This window comes from Lichenostomus cassidix, chromosome 10 (genome assembly GCF_008360975.1).
Source record: "Lichenostomus cassidix isolate B80296 chromosome 10, HeHo_3.0, whole genome shotgun sequence".
In the NCBI taxonomy this organism is placed as follows: domain Eukaryota; kingdom Metazoa; phylum Chordata; class Aves; order Passeriformes; family Meliphagidae; genus Lichenostomus; species Lichenostomus cassidix.
Window position 1 is genome coordinate 19,432,769 of NC_139491.1, and position 18,326 is coordinate 19,451,094.

The window sequence follows — 18,326 nt, forward strand, 5'->3', positions numbered from 1 at the left end:
ATCAGGCTGGTGTCCAGCACCTGCTTGTCTGTTTTTCACCAGTCTGCATTTTTCCCCTGTTCTTCATCTGATGAGGAAAAACTTGTTATCAAAGTAAATACATCTGTCAGTGAGCCCTCTTTTACATTCCTCTAGAAAAGAAATTTTTTTCCATGATGTTTTCAATTCATTTAACTTGGTTGCTATTTCTTAAGCAAATGACTTTGCTAAGAGAATTATTTTAACAGATCTTTATAATTTTCAGCCATTTGTGATCAAGGACATTTTACCCCTAAGGGTTAGAAAGTGAATTAATTCACACTTTCGGGAGAAATCTGCTCTGAACTTGTGCAACAGAAGGGAAATAAAAGATGTGAGACAACTTCTTGGGCAACAACTGACCTTATTCTTGCCTTCCTTTAATTCTGGAGAGCTCTTGGGACCTGGTTCTTGGATGTGATGGGTGCCACTATAAGCATGCCTTGTATTTAACTGAATATGTGTTCAGAATTGTAAGTGGGAAATGTGTGTCTGAAAACTCAGAGGAACTGAAAGGGACTGAGTTGTTCCTCCAGCAAGGCCCTGCAAGCAGGTGCTGTGGAGCAGATGTTGGACCAGCAGCCCCAAACCACCCCCCATGCCCTGCAGTCATCCCAGGGCAGCAGGGAAGGGGAGTTCTCTGTCCCACTCAGGTGAGACCCCACCTGCAGAGCTGCTGCCAGCCCTGGGGTCCCCAGCATCAGCAGGATGTGGAACTGATGGAGTGAGTCCAGAGGAAGCCATGGAGATGTTCTGAGGGCTGGAGCTCCTCTGCTCTGGATCCAGGCTGGGAGAGCTGGGGGTGATCACCTGGAGAGGAGAAGGCTCTGGGGAGATCTCAGAGCTCCTGCCAGTGCCTAAAGGAGCTCTAGGAGAGCTGGAGAGGGACTTGGGACAAGGGCCTGGAGGGACTTTGGACAAGGGGAAATGGCTTCCCACTGCCAGAGGGCAGGGATAGATGGGATATTGGGAAGGAATTCTTGGCTGTGAGGGTGGGGAGGCCCTGGCACAGGGTGCCCAGAGCAGCTGTGGCTGCCCCTGGATCTGTGGAAGTGTTCCAGGCCAGGTTGGACATGGCTTGGAGCAGCCTGGTCTAGTGCAAAGTTTCCCTGCCCATGGCAGGGGGTGGAATGGGATGACCTTGAAGGTTCCCTCCAAGCAAAACCAGTCTGGGATTCCATGATCATGTCTTTGTTCAAATGGCTGGATGCTCTTTAGCAGCTGGGTGCTCCATGCTGTTGTTATGTGGCCATGGAAGGTCGCCATGGAGCTGTTCTGTGACTGTGTCCAAAGTACCCAAATTACAATTAAATCTGTGAAATGTTTTTTATTCTGCATAAATAGGTGCAGCTGTAAGTCCATGTGAAATCAGCTCGCAAATAGTTAGGAAAGCACTGATACAATTCAGGTCAAATTTACAAACCAAAATACTGAGGCTCCTGGCAATCTGAGATGTGCAGGATTAGTAAGGGGGTGACAAGCATTGAACCTTGTGTATTTGGTGACGGCAAAGCAGGAGAGGACAGTCCAGATCTTCCGGCAGCATTTGCTGAGGGCTCCACAGCTTTACTTTCCTTGTCCTTTCACCCTCTCATGTTCATTGTCCCTTGGTCTGTTCTGGCTCAGCAGAGCCAGAGAGACTTCTTGGAGTGGGAGGAGAGTTGGATTTGTGTCCTTTAGGAGAAGGGCAGAGGAGGGAACCTTTGCCCAGGAGTGATGGGGCAGGCACATCTTTCTCTTCTGGCCACAAAACCATTAGATTTTATTTTTTCATGTCACCAAGTGTCACTTTACCTGGACTTTCTTTACCTGGGGTGAATGTTTGCTGACATGGAATGACCATCACAGGATGGTTATTTGGGATGATAAACTCTGCTGTGTTAGAGACCTGAAACTGGGGAGTACATTTCATTTTCAGCACAAGCACCTAATTTTCAGCACAGTAACAGTTAATTGGCAGAGACACAAGGCAGAGAAGCCTTGTGGAGTCAACTGTAATGAGAGGAAAAAAGTATTTCATTACAGCAAAGAACTGAGTGATGTTTCATTCTCTATATCCTTGTAGTGGAACTGGCTGATGCCTTTTTCAGACCATTATAAGGGAGAAGGAATGGAGTTCCAGGGCCAAATGGAAGAACATTACCTAAGATTAAAAAAAAAAAACAACAAAGGAAAGATCATAGTTGCAATTAATCACAAGCCTGAAAATATTCAAGGAGAAAAAGTGGGAAGGAGACAAAATAATTAATAGCATGAAGAAAGTGGAATGAAAATTCTCAGTCCGGAGGTACTTAATGAAATAGAAAGCAGCAGAACTGCTGGAAGCACCTACTTATCCCAAAGCCCATTAGCTGAGGAGACTTGTTGTCACCACGAGTTATTAACGTGAGGAGCTCAGCAGGAGCCCTTTGAAGAGCTGCTGCGTTGATGAGTGGATTCAGAATTCACAGAAAAATATTAATGGAATAAAACTGAAACCCCACAAAGCTTTTAAGAGCCAAGCAAGTGTCTCTGCTTCAGGACATGAGGGCAACCTAGGAGGGTAGAACTTCAAAAGAAACCTTTTTGTGGGATGAGGTTTCTCACATTTTCCTTGGAAATGCGAGGAACAGCTGTGCCTGGTGACAGAGTAGGGATTAGATAAGCAGTGGTTTTAACAGACTGATTAATTCTTTCATGGCATGCAGCATCCTGCATTTTCTACAGAGTGAGTTCATCAACACTGGGGGTTTTTTACCTGTTTTCATGGTGTTTTCACATTATGATGTGAATCTGTGCCCTCCCATTCCCAGAGAATGGTGGTGGGCGGTGGTCTGAGATCTCACTGAATAGTTTGTGTCTGAGGATCTTCCTGACCTACTGAACTTCTTAGAATCTCAGAACAGTTTGGGTTGGAAGGGACCTGAAGGATCATCTTTAAAGGCACATTCTTGGAGTGTCCCATGCAGGGCCAGGAGTTGGACTTTGATATCATTGTGGATCTCGTCCAACTGAGGATATTCTGTGATTCTCTGTTCTCATCCCACTCCATGGGCAGGGACACCTTCCACTGTCCCAGGTTGCTCCAAGCTCCATCCAACCTGGCCTTGGACACTTCCAGGGATGGGGCAGCCACATCCTCATGTGCAAAAGCAGCTGCAGTCACTCTTCTGCTCTGTGCCACCATGGAAATGCCTGTGTGTTAGCTGTGTTCCTGCTATTTATTTGTCACTGATGTCTGGAAAAACAAAGAAGACATAGGGATTTCAAGATTCCTGAACAAAGTCCAAAATCAGGATTTTAGGAAGGGAAATGCTGACTTTCCATGGACTGCTCTGCCTGTAGCCCACCTCCAGCTGCCCTTTCTGTCATCAAATCCATTCTCAGCTCTTCAAAGGATTCTTTTAATTACATTTGATTACTCAAAAGACGCTTTAATTTCAGTGTCCTTTAAGTTACTTAAATTTCTATTAAAATAGTGTGAAAAGTGTTCAAGGAATGCAAGCAAACCATTCCTGGGTTAGGAAGCCAGCTCTTCCCACACAGGATGTCATTTCAGTACAGTTGCTTGGAATATTGGATTTTCCTGTGTAATCCCAATCTGAGTAAATTCAGGTTGACTTTTTTCCTGAGCCCAGGGCTGTTGGTCAGTGGCTGATGGAGGAGGAGGTGTAGAAGCTCCGTGGCTGGACAGGGTCTAGTGCACAGACTTTGCCTCTACAGCAGTAACAGCTGAGGTGTGATGAGAAATAATTTTTCTTTGGGGAAGCTTGCCAAAAAAAAAAAGGGAAAAATAGCCTGGAATGATGACGATGGTGCACTGGCAGAACAAGTTTTCTGTGCTCGCCCTCTGCTTGGGAAGGTTCAATAGAAAGGCAGGATTTGGCTTTTAAAGGCTTGAGTGCTGGTTTTGGCAATGGATCAGACTCCTCGGTGAGGATCCCAATATGTGTTGTGCCTGTAAATGTTGGGCAAATTTCCCTAAATGTGGCCTCCTCACATCAGGTCACACAACTTCTTCTCATGCCATAAAGTAATTTATAAATTGGTTTTTGTACTGGTTTTACTGTGAAAGCATGGGCGGAAGGGAGCTCAGTTCCTGCCGTTGGCAGAACAGACTCTGAATGCACCAAGGTGGAGGAGAAGACATTTTGTCATCAGCACACCCTTCCCACTTGGCTGCCTGGTGACTCTGTTCTCCTGCAGCTCTGTGGTGGGCTCAGCATGGCTCTGTGTGAGCACCTTTCCCTAAGGGATGATCCACGTGTCTCCTTTCATCCACAAGGAGAAGTGAAAACCACAGCCTTATTTTCTGGAAGGGTTTAATTTAAGGAAGAAAGAGTGGGTTTTTTTCCTTTTTGGTTTTGATTTGTTACAGATGACATTTTCTAAGTGCTCTGCCCAAATCCAAAGGCTATGAGTGAAATCTTTTTAGGAAGATGATGCTCGTAACCGCCTGACTCCATGGTCAGGACTTGGGAGAAAATCTCTAACAAGATTTGTGTTGGTTTCCTTTGCTCCTGGCTGTATTTGGAGGCTGTTTCTGAAAAGCGTAACCACCGCGTGTTCCACTCATCAGCTGCAAAGTGACAATATCAGAGACAGGACTTGAAATCATCTCTAAAAATAAACAGCAGGCAGGCTCTGGCCTGGGATGGGAATGGGAATGACAGGTCTCCCATCTGTCCTTTTCCAAACCTGCCTGCCACCAGTGGGGACACAATAGCTGGGTGTTCAACACAACCACGAAAGATATTCTTGTTTGAGGTTTTCCGCTTCATTTTCCATGTTTGCCTCCATCTAATGACAGGAGGATGAGTAAGGAGAGGGCAGTTGCAAGAGCATAGATACTTCCCATGTTACTCCTCAGGAATCACATTAGCACAGGAACAACACAAACCATTTCAATGGGAATGCATGTGAGTGTGAGGATCACAGGATGGATTGGGCTGGAAGGGACCTTAAGGATCAGCTGATTTCCCCCCTTACCATGGGCAGGGATGCTTTCCACTATTTCAGGGTGCTCCAAGCCATGTCCAGCCTGGCCTGGAGCACTTCCAGGGATCCAGAGGCAGCCACAGCTGCTCTGGGCACCCTGTGCCAGGGCCTCTCCACCCTCACAGCCAAGAATTCCTTCCCAATATCCCATCTATCCTTGCCCTCTGGCAATGGGAAGCCATTTCCCCTTGTCCAAATTTCCTCTATCCCTTGTCCCAAGTCCCTGTCCAGCTCTCCTAGAGCTTCTTTAGGCACTGGCAGGAGCTCTGAGATCTTCCCAGAGCCTTCTCTTCTCCAGGTGAACACCCCCAGCTCTCCCAGCCTGGCTCCAGAGCAGAGAATGCTCCAGCCCTTGGAGCATCTCTATGGCCTCCTCTGGGCTCACTCCATCAGTTCCATATCCTTCTTATGTTGGACTTCAGGGCAGAATCCCCCCGCTCCCCACTGCTCACACTGGAGAGTCAGCCCAGGGCATGGGGGGTGGTTCGGGGCTCCCAGAGCACATGGATGGCTCACATTGAGCTTTTTCATGATCCAAAATTGATGTCCCACCACATTCAGCCCATTGAGTGGGTCACAAGTCACCACTGTGTGTGGGGGGGGAATTGTGGTTTCCCGCTGTTCTGCTCCCTTCCCAGTTTGTGACTCGACATGTCTGGTTTCTATCTGCATCCGTGTCCTGCAGCCGGCATGGATTGAGCAGCCTTTGGGCTTCCCCTTTGGCTCACAGGACATGGGCTGATACAAGCTGGATTAGGGTTTTTTTAAAACAGAGGCTTAACACCCAGAGGAAAGTAGCCTTGCAGGATATCAGACTCAAGCTTAATCCCTGACTTGGCATCCAAGAGTATTATATCATGCTCAGACTGGAGAACTATGATGTCATTTTCCACACTCATATTTTATCTGAACATCTTATTAAAATCCTGTCATTCTCTTGTGTGCTTTCCCTAAGAGAATTCGGATCATTAATGCACCATCCTGGCTTCAGCCTGCAAAAACGGTTTTAAAATTATTTTTATGTACAATTAAGGAGGAGGAAAAATAGCTTAAAAGCATCATTGACAGGAAAGGGGTGAAAAACTCATTTTTAAATTCTCAATTGCAACAAAAAAGAGGAAAAATTGGTTTAAAATTAGTGTGAACTTTGCTGTAAAGGCTCATTTTTATGCTTTAATTCTATAAATGTACCTGCAAAGGAAATTCTTTAAAAAATAGCAACAAAGCGCTGAAGCCTTGCACTATCCCTGGCTCCTGCCCTCCCAGCTGGCTGCCACATCCTGGCAGAAACCTTCCACTATCGCCCTGGAGCTGGGAGGCAACAGGGTGTCCTGCCAATGGATTTTATCCAAGAGATGTAAGTGTCAATGATGTTTTCCAGAACTTATGGGTGGATTTTCCAATGAGAAAAAATAGCCTGGAATGTCATTACCATACAATGCTGCGTTGTGCCCCAACACAGCACTGGAACATGAAGGCATTGCAGCATTTTGTCTCTAAGTCAGGTATAAAGTTCTCACATTTATAGAGAGGTTTTAGGTATTAGTTTCAAATTTTATGTAATACCCTTTTTCTAATTCCTTTTGTGCTCTCCCTGCTCTTGTACCAATTTCCCAGTACCTTCCATGATCGCCTTGGGACAATTGGTACCTTCACAATCACCTTCCTTGGACAAAGGTCCTTCTCCAACCTGCAGTCTGTATTACTCAGATGCACTCTGAGGGGAGTTCTCAAACCACACCAACACCCTTCCCAAAAATCCCAATGGGAGAAGTAAATTCAACAGGTTTATCCAGAGACACGATTTCCCAGTGTCAGCATATCATTAGGTTGACAAGGAAGTCCTTCAGAGCTACTTGCTTACTTGCAACTCTAAGAAATTATAAACCACTAATAACTCATTATTTTTAGAAATTATTATTTTAAAAAAATGTAATTTAAAATATTTTTATGTCACAGTGTTTTCATCCCAGATTAGTGTGTTCATCCTGCTGGCTGTGGATGGAGTAGGACACATGGCATGGGAGGGGATTCTCTCCCTCTACTCTGCTCTCATGAGACCTCACCTGCAGAGCTGCCGCCAGCCCTGGGGTTCACCAGCAGGAGGACATTGAGCTGCTGGAGTGAGCCCAGAGGAGGCCATGGAGATGTTCCGAAGGTTGGAGCCCCTCTGCTCTGGATCCAGGCTGGGAGAGCTGGGGGTGTTCACCTGGAGAGGAGAAGGCTGCAGGGAGACCTCAGAGCTCCTGCCAGTGCCTAAAGAGGCTCCAGAAGAGCTGGAGAGGGACATGGCGACAAGGGTCTGAAGTGACAGGACAAGGGGAAATGACGTCCCATTGCCAGAGGGCAGGGATAGATGGGATATTGGGAAGGAATTCTTGGCTGTAAGGGTGGAGAGGCCCTGGCACAGGGTGCCCAGAGCAGCTGTGGCTGCCCCTGGATCTGTGGAAGTGTTCCAGGCCAGGTTGGACAAGGCTTGGAGCAACCTTGTCCGGTGGAAGTTGTCCCTGCCCATGGTAGGGATGATCCTTAAGGTTTTTTCCTAGTCCTAGCCCTTCTAGGATTGCATAAATGAGGCACTAAAACCTCTGTTTGGACCAGAAGAGAGATTAGTCCTTGTCTGATTCTAGCAACTGAGAGGTTTCTGTCTTTTTCAAACCCAGAAATGTGCCCCAGTTTCGGTGATGAGCCGTAGATGCTCCAGCAGGTTTTGTGTGTGGTGTTGCTCTCCTTTCTCACCATCCTCCTCGCTTTCTGCTCCTTCCCAATTTAGCTCTCACAGCTACATCTCTCCCTTCCTTCATCACTACTACTCCATGTTGGAACAGGAATGTCAGACCCAACAAACCACCCTCAGCAGTTCTCCTCTCCCTGCAACCACAAACCCAAGCTGCAGCCACCTTCCATGTGGGTTTTTTCAGCCCTCGTGGAGCAGTAGCAGTGTCAGAGATAAAAATGGGATTTTGTAGTATTTTAGTACACATGGTCCCTACTCCTCCGACACGAGCACTAGGAGTAGTATCTGGCAGCCTTAAACCCTATTCAAATAAAAGTGTATTTTCAGCTTGCTTTGTTCAATCCCCTAATTAGTGATTGGTGCAGATCATCATCTCCAAGATGCCCATGTGGGCTGTTTTCAATTGTCTGCATGTCCAAGGCTCACTAAGAACGGGTCAGGGGCTTCTGTTCCTGCTCACTAGATCCCTCTGGGTGATCCAAACCAAGTGCATTAGGAAAGCCTGAATTCCTCCTGCTTTTGCTTGTTCTAATCTTCAGTAAATCCTATCCCTCTTCACAGTGGCCAAGCATTGTTAATATGTGTATTTTTAAACAAAAAGGAAGCATAATTTTCTTTTTTTCTTTTTAGCATACAAACTGATTTCTTTAATCATTTACTTGCATGCAGCATGATTTTGTAGAATAGATACTTTGAGGCAAATAAGAAAACAAGTACACTCTTTCCCTGATTTTTCCCCTACTTGGAAATTAAATACGTCACTTGAACCCACAGAAGTGATTGAAAGAGGGGAATTCTCACCTGAAAATCTTAGGTAAATACCATGGGCAAAATTCACTAGGTGTTAAAATATGTTTTTTTCCTCTGAGCCATCTTGGAAGGAGACATTTGTGTTACAGTAAGTACAAATGTAATTATGAAGCCAAATTTCACCTTTGAGAATAAATGAGGGAAGAATGGGAATGGCTGATAAGAATTTCAAACCAGACATCAAATGATAACAAAAATAAAATTCTATGTGTGGTAATAACTCACTAAATCATTTCTGTTCTAGAATATCAACAGGTTCCTGGGATTTAGTGCCAGATCCCTGTGAGCAGAAACATCAATTGATTAATCAGAGAGTGCACTGAAAATTTATTTCACATATTAGGTGAAAAGCAAACAAATAAAGCTCCCATAAAGCCACTAAAAACATATATCCAGATTAGATTTTTGGAGGGATTTCCTGAAGAGGAGGAATTCTACTGCTGCTTTTTTCTTCCTGATTATTTCATTGGAAGCACCTTTCATCCTTGTATAGAAATGATAGGAAGCCCATCAAAGGCCCTAAGGGAAAAGGGGATATTTCCTCTCTTCCTGTGTTCAGATCTGATTTCCTGAAGAGAAATCTGTTTCTTCTCTCTACCAGCAGAAAATGTATTTAGTGGTGCCAAACTTTACTCAAATAATAGAACTCCTGGTTTTTGTGTTTTGCACCAAATCCTGCAAACTTCACACCTGGAAAGAAGCATTTTTAATCACCTTGAAATTACTGTAATTATCCAGTATTTGTTGATAAGAGTGTGAAAGGGGAATGTGTTGCTTGTTTTCCTCCTGGAGGGTAGGAAACAGCCTCACACATGTCCTCATGCTCTGGAAAAGCTGGGGGGTCATCAGGAGAGAAGGAATCCATAGGTAGTTTCTATGGCTGTATTGAGATAATTCTTAGTTTAAAAATGAATTTTTGGAGCTATTGCAGGTTCTTGGGAAAATTATAAGGAGGGTTGCTTGTAAAGCCAGATTTTTTGGGATGGGTGGGAGTTCTGCATTTGTAGGGAATGCTGGTGCTGGCAGTGGGTATTTTCAGTGTGAACAAGTAACACTGATAATGTCCATCATGGGATACACACACACAGTCTCCTGGGAAAATGCTGGAAAACTGGAGGAAAAAGGGATCCTGACCAACAATGCAACAAGTCTTGTGGACTGAACAGCAGAGCGCCAAGTTGCCTAACAAGTCAGGCTGCTTTCTAACAAGTCTTCTTTTCTAGGTCCAAGGAATTTTCCAGAATTGTGTTTGTAAAATGTCATTTAAATAACCCCTTTTCAAGTCCTCATAACTTGCAGGAAATCTGGATTAGGAGTGCTGACCTTGCCCCCACATCCGTGATGTCCCCCAGTGACAAACTGGGATTTGACAGCACGATGTTGACCGAAATTGTTGAAGGTGCAGTAAACCAACTGACCAACTGAGTCCATCAGCATGTCTTTATGGATACTCCCTAGATTTGTATAATGCTGAGAGATGGGATAAGGGTTGTCACAGTTAATACACTCCATGGGTGTTTAATCCTCATTAGGGCTTTAAGTTGTTTTGGTGCTCATGCTCACTTTCCAGTTGTACTTAAATCCACTTCTCATTAACTGAGTCTGTGCTCAGGGACTGGAATCTAAACCCCAACTCTGATCACTGTGCCTTTCCTAAGGTGGTTTTTCAGCTGTGACCCCAAATACATTGTGATGTCCAATGTGTGTGTGTTAAAGGGCATTCTTGTCTATGAAAAATGGGTTTGTGTTTTTCTGCCTTGCTTTTCTAGAGAGCAGCATGTGGTGCCAGCTGTGCTCCGGAGGTTCCAGTGATGGAGTGATGCTCAGAAACCATCCTGGGCAAACTCAGATGTTTAAATGGCTATGCAAATGTAATATTACCTTGCGTTTTGATGGTCACAAGAGCTGCCTAAACCAGATATCCTTCCTCCACCTTTCTTCTCTGTGCTGGGTCAGTCTGTCCCATCCTCTGCATTAGCTGAGGTGTTTGAAATCTTTAGAGACCTCTATCTGTCTCATAATTACTGCTTTGGAATGATTCTTACTTGGAATTGATCAGTGCACTGACACCCTGTTCTTCCTAAGTGATCCGAAAGTGATGAGCTTTGCTTTGCATCTGTCTTCAGATTTTCTGAGTGTCTGTGTCAAGCAATGCTCTGAACAGAAACAGTTCTTTTTAGACAGGCTCTTTTGAAGCAAAATGTTAGGGGAAGTGTTTATTGGTTACAAGAGCCCTTCATCCCATGGATTTTGTTTGGGTCAAAAATGCTTAAAGGTGAATGCCAGGGGCCAGTTGCTGTTCCAGATGGCTCCATGATTGGGTTGGTTTGATGGAGTCATTGAAGAGAGGGTCTCGCTCTTGTGTTTCCATCCCAGTCTGGATCTTCCTGTAGTTACTGGGGTCCACACTCCAGAAAATGTTCCTCTTGGCTATGGAAGGGTGTGACTAAAACCATGGAGCTTCCAGCAGCATCTTGATGTTATTTTTCTCAGAGAATCTCCTGAGTTGGAAGAGGCCCACAAGGATCATCTAGTCCAACTCAGTAGGATCTCCTTGACTTCTGCTCCTTAGGGCATGCAGTCACTGGGATATCGCTGCAATTTTTGCTCTTTGCCTTTCAAAGCCCTTCAGCACTTGCTTCCACCCATCTTCTGTTCTCCAGGCTTTGTTTATTCCCCTTAGTCTGAAAAGTGTATAAATATTTGAGGTTTTGTTGTTAGAATTGAGCTATTGCTTCTCTTACTGTGCATTAGGTTAGCCAGCAATAGAAACACTGAATCCAATAAGGAGCATGGGGGGAACTTCCAGCAAAATCATGTGAAAATGTCTGTAAAAGGTTAGCTGGGCATCTTGGACCCATGGAATCAGTTAGGTTGGAAAAGACCTCTAAGATCATCAAGTCCAGCCATTTCCCAGCAATGCCAAGGCCACTGCTGACCCATATCCCCAAGTGCCACATCCACACAGCTTTTAAATCCCTCCAGGGCTGGGGACTCCACCATTTCCCTGAGCATCCTATGCCAGTGCCAGACCACCCTATCCATGAAGAAATTTTTGCTAATATTCAACCTGAACCTCCCCTGGCTCAATTTGAGACCGTTTCCTCTCATCCTGTCCCTTGTTCCCTGGGAGCAGAGCCCAACCCACCCCCCTGGCTGCACCCTCCTGTCAGAGAGTTGTGCAGAGCCTGAAGTTCTCCCTGAGCCTCCTTTCCTCCAGGCTGAGCTCCCCCAGCTCCCTCAGCCACTCCTGGTGCTCCAGACCCTTCCCAGCTCCATTCCCATCTCTGGCTCCAGCCCCTCAATGTTTTTCTTGTAGTTTTCCACGGATAAGCTTGGTGGAGGTTTTAACATGTCTACTGCCCCTGGATTTTCTAGGTACAAACAAATATTTTGAATAATTCCAGCTTGGAATTTCAGCCCTCAGCTAAGTGCAGAAGGGCAGGAATGAGGGATTCTGCCTGGAACAGGGGATGCTGTGAGATGGCAGCAGGCAGATTGTTTGCTCAAATATGTTTAGTGACTTTGCAATCTCAGTTCTTAAGAATCTCCTGTACATGTGCAAATGTGTTTTACAGAGACTTTTAATTTGAGCAAATTTGGGTTCCTGAGATTATATCTTTTCCAGCCTCTAAAACACAGGCTGCCACTGCCGGAACTGTAAGTCCTTGTTTCAAAACACTTCAAAGGCAGATTTTAATTCTTAAGCCTGTCTTCCCCTTGTTCCTTTTGGCAAAAGATGTTTCCAGAAGTTTATATATTTTTAAGGTGGCCTGAATCTGGTGCTAATAATGACAACTTTCAGACACAATTAATTTGGCAATGAAGTCTTACAAAAAACTCAAATATGTTGTATCAGGATCTTAACACAAGTTGGCCAACCCAACAAGTGGAGTTTCTGGCACATAATAAATAATATAAAGATCCTTTCTAGCTTGATAGGCAGGAAACTATTGATTAAAACCTTGTCTGTGGCTTATTTCCTGACTCGCTGAGCCAAAGCACGTTTGATCTGTCTCGGTTTGGAATCAGCAATATTTTTGTGTGGGTGCAGCATGTCCCACTGCCTTTGATCCCCAGAGATTTGTTTTGTCATTGCAGCAGCTATTTTTATTTTGCTTTGTGAGGGAAATAAAAATGGTTTGGTGAGTGTCACCATGTTCCAGATCTGCTTAAATGTCATGTAAGGAGACTTGTGGAAGAAACCAGAAGCTGTAGTAGATGAACTGAAGACGAATTCTGCATGATGTATGGGATATAGGTCAGAGACTAGAATTGATTTAAGATATGTAGGATAATACAGGAATAAATAACTACCTGATAAATACAGGATAAGACCTTATTTTAAATGCTCTGCTGCAGCTCCTGAATTTGAAAAGAAATAATATTCCCTGATGGTCTTCAGATTGGGTAGTTTTGGTATCTATTTAGGATGAGGGACTTTATTTATAATGTAACATCACCTGGCATCTATTTTAATGCTAGGTATTTTATTGAAATGAAAGAAAAAAATCAAACAAAAAAGCCCCCCCTAAACCCTGAGTCATTTAAAATAGCTTCATTTCAGTGCAGGTATTTTTTAAATAGACGAAGGCAAAGTGCTTCATCCTCCCTGTATTCTCCATATGTTGCTTTGCCAGGAGTTTCCTACCAGCTCTTACCAACAGCCACCACTTCTAAAAGTAGCTGTTGAACTATTTGAGATCTGGGCCACTTATTGTGGGTTTGGGTCCCAGGCATAGCAAGGAAATCACCTTTCTATGAGCTTCCCAGCACCCTGCACTTCCTGGAGGAAACTGGGCAGTGCTGGTGTCAGGGCAACTTCCCAGTCTGACCATTCACAAGACTCAGGGCAGTCACACTCCCAACATTCCTCAACACTGGAGTGGTGCAGGCTTAATGATACCCTCGTTTATTTTGGGGGAAAAAAAAGGGAAATTCGAGGATGAAGTCCTGCACATCCCTGTAGCCTCTAATAAAAGGGGGAATGAAAAGTATTGTGATAGAAACCCATATATGATTCTGTAGGGGAAACAATGACTTTCTTTTTGGCTTTAAATAGAAGCGCAGGTTTTTTTTAATTGCATGTTGGAGCAATTAATTGGGCTGGTTTATGCCTGGACAAAGCATTACGGCAGCGAGAAGCATTCATGGTTCTTGGCCGTCATCTTTCCCCAGAGACAGATTTTTCTGGTGTGACAGTGGCACTGATTGTCTTCCAGCTTAATCAAAAAAGTGTAGATGGAACATAGGGATAGAAAATTTGCCTTGAGTTATTAATTGCTGAACTATTCTCACACACTTGAGGAAAATTTTTTAAAAAATTAGACAGCAAAACCCCCCCCAAACAACCCATGTTGCATTTATTTAAAACAGCCAAAAAACCCTCCCCAAACACTTTTCATGACTAAAGGGAAGAAAAAGCAGTTAGTGGGAACTAGAGCTCTTTGTGTTTGAAATGCCAGTTGCTTTCCAGCCCTTGTTAAGAGAACAAGGGCATTTCAAGAGCTCACTCTTTAAAAGTGCACTTTTAGTCTTAGCTACACCAAAATCCTCTTGATCCTGTTACCTATTTTCATCATATGCTTTTTTTCAGTTGTTTTTTGGGTGAGGGGTAATTCCTTGTTATTTAAGGCCATATTTTACCTTGTGATGTCACTTTTTATTGCAACCAAGTTAAGGTTCACAGCATATGGTGGCTGTGAGCATCCTCAGTCATAGAACCATGCAATTGTTCAGGTTGGAAAATCCCTCTTGAGCCCATCGAGTCCAGCCATCCCCCCAGCAGTGCCAATGCCACCACTAACCCATGTCTGCAAGTGTCACATACATATATCTATTAAATCTTTCCAGGGATGGGGACTCCACTCCTATCATGGGCAGCTGCTCCAATGCCTGACAATCCTTTCCATGAATAATTTTTTCGTAATATCCAACCTAAACCTCCCCTGGTGTGGACTGTGTTACTCCCTTCTCCTATTCCAGCTGGACAGGGAAAGGAAGTGAGACCATGTGCTTAATTGCATTTTAAGAGTAAAGTATTGGCTGAACAGCTTGTGTTCACACTAAATGCTGCTATCTCCAAAAATCAAGGGAAAAAGAGATGGGAATAAGCTGATAGAAGATAAATGATGCTACATGAGCTTTATTCCTTCAGTTGGGGTCAATGACATGAGGCCACTCAGATGATGTTCCTTGAAGGGAGGCTTGCTGAGAGGGATTTCAAGGCAATGTGTGACAAGCCACTGATTTGTTACAGTGCAGGGTTTAATTGAAATAATTATGTGGGAGCCTTCTGGTTCCATTTCTGTTCTTCTGCAGTGGCTAAAATGAACCGAAATGTAGCAGTTGTGGCTGGTACCGTAAGATTTTAGGTAGTTAATATGTACCAAAGCTCTACTCGGTGATAATTGGAACCAAGGAAGAATCTCAAGCAGCAAGAACAAAGATAACCTTTAAATAGGAATTCCTGCTTTCTGGGTCTCTATGTAGGTGCCTGTCCCAAAGCCCAGGGACCCGCCTTTGATCTCAGCTTTCATCCCATCAAGCGGAATCTCTTTGATCGCAGCCCTGGTGGGGATGGCCCTTCCTCGGCGCTGTAACTCCTCTCTCTGGCAGAGCTGCTGGAGGAGCGCTCAACCTGCCTGCCGTGATTTGTAGCTGCTGCTGGCAGTACCTGGAAAACTTCAAGTTTTCAGGAACACTCAGATTTACTAGAGGGTTTTTAGCCTCCCCTTTTGTAGCCCTTCTGCTGGTGCCAGGCTCTGCCTGTCCCAGCCAGTGCTTTCACATCGCTTACTGTCCCTCCTGTGCAATATCTGCCCTACTCTTTCTTTCTCCCCCATGAAACCTTCCAAGGATCTTGGTGAATTTATTATTTATATATTTAATGTATGCATTTATTTTCTTTCCTTTCGCCACCAGTGATGGGATTTGTGGTGTGATCTCATGCATCACCCGCTCGAATGCACACAAGAAACCAAAGTCAGGGGCACATCTCACAGCCCTGGGATTACTCCCAATTCCCAGTGCCGTCAGGACTGTTGACATATGTGGCATAAATTAAAATAGCAGACAAACACTTTGGCAAGGGAGAAATATGAATGTTGGATGTGGGAGCTTGAGAAGCAAAAGCCATTTTAGTACGGAGCAGGAATCTTTTCCAATCACTTTTTTTCTTAACTCTTTCAGGCTGTGACTGTGCGGAATTCCATGGCCAAGTCGTTGTACAGTGCCCTTTTTGACTGGATCGTGTTCAGGATCAATCATGCACTCCTCAACTCCAAGGACATGGAGGAGAGCACCAAGGTAATGTCTCAACAGCTCTTTTGGCTCCTTTCTTGGGCTTTTAAAATACGTAACTACGTGATAAAACATTGCCCAGGCATATTGCTTAACATAAAGTTAATTTTTCCTTCAATAATAACTGAGTACATTATTTTAAGCAGTGTTTGCTGAGCTGAGAAGGGCGAAGCACCTCAGGTATTTTCATCTCAAAGCAACCAGGGAAGAGATTTTGTCATAGTCACAAAAGGCTGTTTCCCCACCCTCTTCAGGAGCAATGGCAAATAATTTTCCTTCTTGTGTGTAAAACTAGAGGACCATGTATAATTGAGGGGGAGAAGAGAAGTTCTTGCTACTGCATTTTGGTGAAGTTGCTCCATGAGGAAATGATGAATGAGCTGGGTGTCTGTATGTACTGAGGTAGCAGAGTAGAAAAATTAAATTAAAGGAAAAAAAAGTCATGATGCGAAGGGTGAAGCTGGTTGGTGCTGTGCCACCTTCCCAAAGAATTGATGGAAGGAATGACATGAAGTTTCTTGCCATAGCAGGGTCTGGATGCCGTGACCCAGGACATCCTCCCCATCCCTCTCGTGGATTCATCCACACTCCTCATGGCTGGGGGATACTGACACCAAAATCCGTGTCCATGCACACATGTGCTTCCAGCTACCCTTGGCTTGGGAATATGGGACATGGTCCAGCAGCATGTGGGGTTTTTGGGGGGTTTTGCATCCAAACTAAAGTCACAGCTGGCAAAAGGAGGAATTTTTGCTAAGCACTGACATTTGGATTGTGCCATAGGACTGAAGTTGCAGAGGCTCTCGGTGTGGTCACTCCTCTATATAATTCCAAAAAATGCTTGTTGAGAGTAATTATGGACCGGAAATAAAAACATGCCTATGAAATCTGGTTGTATGCTCTTCTTACAAAGAAGGATTGTTACAGTGATAACATCCAGTGAGCCTTCTGACTGCACATGCTGCCTTTCCCTCTGTCTAATATTTTACCAGAAATGTTGTGTTCTTTCCTGATTTTTTTCCCAGCTCATCAAAAAGTTTTGTCTGGGCTGTCAGGAAAAAACAAACCACACTGTTTGCATATTTGGTGAAGCAGAATAGTGGATTTGTTTTGACAGGGAAATGCATCTCAAATGCTAATTATTTTTTTATTAATGACGCAGTGATTTTTTTAAATTATTATCTGTTCTGTAGTATTTAAATACAAATCAGACCAGGACACTCTTGTGTGCATAGTCAGCATGGCTGTGAAAGTGAGGCACCACAGTAGGTGTTTATGGGCCATTAAACTTTGGTTCCCAACCTCAAATCTCAGCAGGTAAGAGCCAGAACAGCCCAAATTCCTTCTGTTTTCCAGCATTGCTGCTGCATATTAACCCTGTGCTTCCTGCAGCCAAGACTCCTATGGAATGTAACCACCTTCTCCCTTGCCAGTCTACCTGTCATCTCATGAATTCCCAATTCCCAGGTTTCTGACCCTTTTTCTTGCCCCAAATTGGAGCAGTAATATCCAGCCGCAGGTGCTGGGAGCTAGGAGCGGTGTTGCCCATGCCAGAGCAGATCCACCCATGCTGGCAAACACCCAGGGCCCAGAGCTGCAGGAGTGTGCTTGTACCCAGATCCAGGGAGGCAATCCCAGGCTGTACGTGGGCCAAGGTTTCTGAAGCAGGAAGGCAGCACACAAAACACCAGGAAATATCTGCTGCTCTGGGCAGGAGCGTAGTTCAGTTTCTCTTCAGAGTCCTCTGTGAATTGGATTGATTCCCACAAATCCCCCAGAAATCACGAAAATGCACAAATCCTCCCTGTTTTAGGGTGGAGAACGTGAATAAGAGATTTATATGCATTTCAAAGGAGCTTTGTTAAACATTGACCAGCCAATTTTCCCTTGAGTGGTTCTACCACATCACGTCCTCAGCCCTTTTTTCAGCCCCTGACTTGGGTCCTTCCAGCACAGAGGGAGGAGAGATGTCTCCCTGGACTGGGCAGGGCTGGGAATAGCTGCTCTTTTGCCCTTGAGGAATAACGTTGCTGCCAACAAGTGCCCGAGGGCATCCTGGGCCTTGCAGCTGCCACTGAGGCACCAACCAAGAATCACCACCCTGGAGGAGCAGACCTGATGCCAATTAATCTGTTTTTTCCTACCACTTCCCAATCCTCTTGAAATCCTTTTCAGCTCATGTTTGGAGAAACCCCAGATGAGGATGTAGGTTCTTCTTTGACTCCCATATGTTGTTTCAAGGTTGGGGAACACCAGTGAGTAACTGGGAGGTGGACTGGGAGCAGTGGCATCTCCAAACCCTGGGAATAACTCCTTGTTGCAAGGCAGGACCTCAGCACATGGATGATATCTCCCTGCTGGCATCTACCAGCCAAAAAAATCTCTTAAACAGTGTCTGTGAGTCTGTGATTTATGAGAGCAAAATACAGCCTTGCACCTCACAAACTCCTGAGTGTGCAGTGGGTGAACAATGTGTGACTCA

General features: G+C 44.7%; 1 protein-coding gene across 13 annotated transcripts in view; it reads left to right on the forward strand.

Annotated features, from left to right (window-relative positions):
* The window catches only part of MYO9A (myosin IXA), a 177,342-nt gene that overhangs the window by 89,389 nt on the left and 69,627 nt on the right, over window positions 1-18,326 (forward strand). For all 13 annotated transcript variants that reach the window (XM_085071095.1, XM_085071102.1, XM_085071098.1 and 10 more), the window contains one exon: window positions 15,734-15,850. In XM_085071095.1, coding sequence (XP_084927221.1) covers window positions 15,734-15,850 — 117 coding nt within the window. The remainder of the gene's footprint in view (window positions 1-15,733; window positions 15,851-18,326) is intronic.